General features: G+C 30.1%; 1 protein-coding gene across 5 annotated transcripts in view; it reads left to right on the forward strand.

The window, feature by feature from the left end:
* Nucleotides 1-5270, forward strand: part of LOC149884858 (phosphatidylinositol 3,4,5-trisphosphate 3-phosphatase and dual-specificity protein phosphatase PTEN-like) — a 51835-nt gene extending 46565 nt beyond the window's left edge. For 4 of the 5 annotated variants that reach the window (XM_090094983.1, XM_090094985.1, XM_090094986.1 and 1 more), the window contains 4 exons: nucleotides 3324-3385; nucleotides 3699-3800; nucleotides 4103-4288; nucleotides 4400-5270. In XM_090094983.1, coding sequence (XP_089951109.1) covers nucleotides 3324-3385; nucleotides 3699-3800; nucleotides 4103-4288; nucleotides 4400-4780 — 731 coding nt within the window. In that variant the 3' untranslated portion in view covers nucleotides 4781-5270. Of the gene's footprint in view, nucleotides 1-3005; nucleotides 3025-3323; nucleotides 3386-3698; nucleotides 3801-4102; nucleotides 4289-4399 lie in introns of those variants that run through there. The other variant, XM_090094987.1, reaches the window with a different exon arrangement.
* The last annotated feature ends 891 nt before the right edge of the window (nucleotides 5271-6161 follow it).

Here is a 6161-nt window from a genome sequence, read left to right on the forward strand (position 1 = left end):
ACTTTGTTAGGTGCCACCTAACAAAGGTCACACTTAACAAAGGTCACACCTAACAAAGGTCACGCCTAACAAAGGTCACACCACGGTACTTAGGTCGTTAGAGAAGTTCATAGAACTTCATCTATAAAGATACAATGAGACAGGAAATAGTTAAATATTTACATGTCATTTTAAACTGTGTTTAATTATGAACATTTTAAGTACCTGTTGAAATATTTTGAATGTTTAATAAAAAAGTTATTTAAATTTTATTACATAAGTTTAAAAGAAAAAATTTAAAAATGGAAAAATTTGAATATCAAGCATATATTAAAACCCGTGCTCTACTTGGAGTTTCAGCACAAGCCATAACCGATGAACTGGGTTTTACTTCATGGTGACCAAGCTCTAAAATATAGAACAGTTGCCAAGTGGGCTACTTTATTTAAAGATGGTAGAGAGTGTCTCGAAGATGATCCTCGCTCAGGGCACCCTCAAACCACGTTGCAGCTGAGAATATTGAATGTGTGCGAGCCATTATTGAAGAAAATCCGCATGCAACACATGCAACATATAATTGAAGCCCTGACATCAATTAATCGTTTTAAAATCAACGAAATCATTCACAACGCACTTAAAAAAAGAAAAGTAACATCACTTTAAATACTCCACGAATTAACCGATCAAAATCGCAAGAATAGAGCTGAGGCATGTAAGGAAAATCTAGTTCTTTTCAGAAACGGCCCATAGAGAATATTTGTTATTATTACAGGAGATGAGTCGTGGTTTTATTTGAGACAAGTTAGACACAAGTCGGCAACGCTAGTTGGGTCGGTGAAGGTGAAAGTCCAAGATATATAGTAAGATGCAACAGGTTTCAGCCGAAAAACATGTTCTTCATCTTCTTCAAAACAACAGGTGTTGTTCATTTGGGTTATGTTGAAAAGACACCATTACTAGCAAATATTATATAAAAAATTGTATGAAATCTCTTATATGCGAAATAAATAAGCAAAGACCTAAAACAGGCACTCAAAATTTCAAATTTCTCCATGTTAACGCTCGACCCCATGTGACATAAACCGTCACAAATTGTCGAAGCCAAGTTGGAATTACAATAATTCGCCAAACAACATACTCACCTGACTTAGCTCCATCCGATTATTGACTATTCGACTTGATAAGAAAAAATCTTGATGACGATACCGACATCAAAAGTCAAAAAGCTCTCAGAACGAAGCTACTTCAAAGTATACCCAAAGAAGAGTATAAAGAAACGTTTAACAAATGGCTTGAAAAGATGCAACTTTACATAGATAACGATGGACATTTTTTTGAACATTTAATAAAATAAAACTTAAAAAACTCTTCTTTTTTTTTTTATATAGGGAGTTCTACGAACTTTCCTAACGACCTAAGTAGAATATATGTTCCACCGAGTTCCAAGGAGATTTTTTTTTTCAGTTGATTAACACTTTTACTTGTAGAATATAAAGGGATTGCTGCGGTCACCTGCGGTACAGGGAGTTATTAAAGAAATACAAATGTCAGTGAACGCATAAAAATCTTGTTTTCTGCCATTTTTTAACAATAGTTTATTACATCAAAACAAATGAAAATGGCGGAAAATAAGGTTTTTATGGACTCATTGACATTTGTATTTCTTGAATTTTAGTTTTTTACTTGTATAACTTGTTTTAGTATATCAAATATATTTCAAGTAGCATAGTTTTGTCATCATATGCTACTTAAAAGTTTTTTAAAAAGTTTTTTTCTTATTTTGAATAATGATTTATTATTCAATAAGTACGACATATTTGAAATAACTTTACTTCACAACTTCAATATTTCTTGTAATAAGTAACATTATTTACTTAAACATTATTTCTTGTAATAAGTAACATTATTTACTTAAACATTATAAGGAACTTAATGTGATAATGAAAAGATTAGATTTTATCCTGAATATATGTGAATTAAGAGTGGAAAAATTAGGATTATGGAAGGATTTACTTAACGAAATCAAATAAAACTGAAGAAATTAGCAATGAGAACATAAATAAAGTAAAGGCTACTTTAGCTACATTTATTTCAAAGTGAATAAAAAACTAAAAAAATGTGGTAGATATTATGATTCATTTATAGAAAAATAATATCAATGGCTTCAATAAAATCTTTTGACCAATAAAAGAAGCCACTTTGCTTCTGAAAAACCCCATAAACAACGGGTGGTCCTTAAAGAACAAAGCAAAAGAGAAAAAATAAAAGAACTAGATGTTGAACATCATTGCTCTACTTTTAGTCTCTGCAAGAAGTACAGAAGTAATTTTTTACAGAAAATTCAAAAAAGTTAAAGACACTTTGGATAAAACGTTTCCTTTACATATTAGTGTAAAGCAAGCTCTTGATTTAAAAAAGAATACTGACCTCAGCAGTAAACAATATTAAATGATCAAAAACTTAGGTCTAGGACACATATTTATCCTCTTTTTGTACAATATTTAGTGGAAAAGTTAAATACTATCCTAAAAATTTTTTTTTTTTCTTCTGATTTCAGTTGTTACCATTAATATTGCTGAAGCTGTGTTTATGTAGATGGTATAACTATACCATTAGTGGCAGCTGAAATAAATGATGGTAATTCTGTCAGAAGCATGCAAATATCAAGTAGCAGGGGTGGGCTGGAGCTGGCTCGGTCCGGCTCGCGCGAGCCGGTTGTTAAAGTTTTTGAAACTCGGCGAGCCGCTTGTTAAATTAACCTTAAAACCAAAAATAAGCCATTTTAATTGTATGTTTTTGCAAAATAAATATTTAACATATATTTTAATAATTTCAATAAATATTTTGTTTAGTTATTTTGTGCAACTAATGTTTTGTTTTGTTATATATATTTTATACTATAAAAAAAATTAATGAAGACAATGAACGCATTTACCTTTTTTTTTTAAAATAATAGCGAGCCAGTAGTTCAAAATTTGGCAGCCCACCCCTGTCAAGTAGAGTAATGTACCAAGATGTTATTTTCGCTTCCTCACTGGAAAAATAGTTTAGTACATACTTTTTATGACTATATATAGGACAGAGGCATAAACTCAAAAAATTACTAAATATGACAGCCGTTTTTTTCCGTGTGGTCTTCATTCGTATAGATGGTTTTTGATGTGAATTCCTTAACTTTTTAAAATCACTTTTTTAAGTAAGATAGCAAATACAAACATTTTACTGGTTCACTAATATTAACATTGACAGCTGAAATGGTCTTCATCACAAACAAAATCCTTTGTGTTGTGCCATTTGCTTTATCAAAAACAAAAAGTATTTTTTGTCACTTTTTTACTTTTCAGTGCCCAGTTTCGTCATTTACTCTGGTAAAGTGGAACTTTACAAATCCAAACAAACATTCGAGGTAAGTAAGTTCAAAAACACGTTTGATTTATGTAAACGAAGCTGCTGAGTGTTTAACAAATTATCAACTAAAAAAATGGAGAGGTTTTTTTTTTCTGCTTTAAGTTTTTTATCAGATTTGTTTAACTTTTGTTTATAACTTACTAGTATCATTAATAGTAATATGTAACATCAATGAAAAGTATTAAATCTAATATTTTTTGATTATCACTAAAAATTAATAACAGTAATAATATTTCTATAGTAATAATATTTCTAATATAAATAATTAATAACAGTAATAATATTTCTACTGGTGTAAAGTATTTATTTAGATAAAGAAAAACGATAAAGAGTATACTATGAAGTTACAAAAACCAGTCCCACTGTGTGGCGACATCAAAATAGATTTTTTTCATAAAGAGTTGTTTAAAAAGGTGAAAATATTTCTTGATTTTTTACTATTTATGTATTGCGCGCAATCGCGTAGTCATTCAAGCCTCTCACGCTTCCTTTTAGTTGTTATATAAAAACGAGCATTTTGTTATTTTTTCTCTTCCTTACAAGAAATAAAAACCGCTCTAGCACGCTTAGTTATAAATAAAAAATAAAATTCTTTACATCGTGTACAAGTACTACGACATTATGTTTTTAGTCTTGTTTTTTCAATCTAGCTTAATATTTTGAAAATTCCATGAGTTTTTTATATTTCATATCTTTTATTTGTACTTTGAACTAGGAACGTATGTTTGTTTTTTGGTTTAATACTTCTTTTCTGGAGTATAACACAACATCGAGCCATACGAGCAGTCCCGGCTGTAACAAGTGGCAAAAAAACGAAGTGAAGAGCTTCTTGTTTAGTAAAAAGGAGCTTGACAAAGCAAACAAAGACAAAAAAGACAAGTTTTTTCCTTCAACTTTTCAGGTTTTTTTAGTTTCTACTTTCGTATTGTTTTTGTTTTTTTTTTCTTTCTAAAAAGTTGAAGTTAAAACTATTTCTTCGCAACATGAAAGAGTGGTAAATGTTTATTTTCAGCTTTCTTTGGACATAACACTTCCAGGAGATGGGAAAACAGACGCTACGGATTCCTGCGAACAAACAAGCCAAAATGATAATAAATGTAAATCCAACGTTAGTAAAATTGAAAAGAGTTCTTCGTCCGAATCCAACGAAAAACTAGCTAAATACGATGAAATACCAAAAACTAACTCTAAGCAAACTTCTGATAAGGCTAACAGAACATTATCACCATTTACTAAACGAGGTAATTCTACTCCAAGCGCAGTTAGTGATCTAAATCGTTCATCGAGTCCTTCTTTAGACACACTAGCAGTAGAAGACGTAATAACTGTGGAAGATGAGCAATTAAGTGACGATGATGAAGAAGAAGAGTTTAATGAGATTGAATCCAAATAATTACGTTTTTAAATAACCATACTTGCAAATATCTCTTCGTCTTTCGAAGTAAATAAAGATGGTCTGTCCGCCGATATCTTATTGATGGAGTTGCTGCAACTGTCACCGAAAAGTGGCATGATGGAAAAAAATCATCTAAATAATTATGTCCTATGCATTTAATTATTATATTTTTATATGTGCAATTAAAATCGAAAACTGAGTCAACATCGATTACACTTTTCCATGGAAAAGTATTCCAAATTTCGCAATTACTTTTTTCTTAGTATCCTTTACAAACTTAAAACAAGATGTGAGCTCTTGCGTTTGCAGTTGTCTTCAATTGAATCTATTTTTTGATTTTAAATTTTTAAATTTTGTTTTCGTTCACACGTTGTCCTAAATTGAAATATGCACAATCATCTTACATCATAAGCTAATTATGCACAGTCATCTTACGTAATATGTTAATTACGCACATTCATCTTACGTAATATGTTATCTTAAATAATTTTTAAATAGTTTTTTTTTAAAAAAAAAGCATGAACATAATGTTCCGTGGCGAAATCAATGATATATTAAGAATAACTAGATGTCTAACTGCCGTAAATCGGTATAAGAAAAAGTGAAGCAAAAATCGGCCATTATGGGGGGCAAAATCTTTACGCTATTTATCAAAACAAAACAAATACGAAGCTTTTGATTTGTTAAATTTGCCCCCCATAATGGCCGATTTTTGCTTAAAAAAATACGCGGAAGTTAGACATCTAGTTATTTTTAATATATCATTGGGCGAAATAACTTCATTAATGGAGATTGATATATAGTTCATTACACACCCTTTCTATGTATAAAGCCGGTTTTATAAAATCCTCTATCAAAGATCTTTTCTGTTTCTATCCCCAGGAATTTCTAGGAGTTTAAAACTGTAAATAGTTTAAATCAGGGAATTACATGTGAGTTTTCAAATTTAACTCTTTAAGTAAATCAACGCCTTTTTAGAGTCACCAATGTTTTGTAATCAACATATTATTTTTGTTGATAACTAAACAATGGTGAGTCGCACAGCCTTATAGAAATTTTTAAAATACAAATATAGCTGTCTCTAATAGTGATAGAATACACTCTATCTCTATTAGAGAAACCAATAATAGGTTTTAAAGCTGATAATGATGCAGAATTTTTTATCCTAAATTTTACAAGAAAGTTAGTTAGGGAATTTTCTTTAGCAACCCGACTAAAAATCAATTATACTTCTTGGCTTTGAACTATGCAATCATGTTTTAGCATTTCTTACAAACTCATTCTAAAATAATTCTTTTATAAATTTAAATGATTTATCACCTGTTGAACTTTCAGATAGAGAAAAATTAACTTTAATCTAAGTGGTTATGTATTTAGC

This window comes from Hydra viridissima, unplaced genomic scaffold (assembly GCF_058129835.1).
Source record: "Hydra viridissima isolate aposymbiotic clone 2 unplaced genomic scaffold, HvirCarnegie_v1 scaffold_8, whole genome shotgun sequence".
NCBI lineage: Eukaryota > Metazoa > Cnidaria > Hydrozoa > Anthoathecata > Hydridae > Hydra > Hydra viridissima.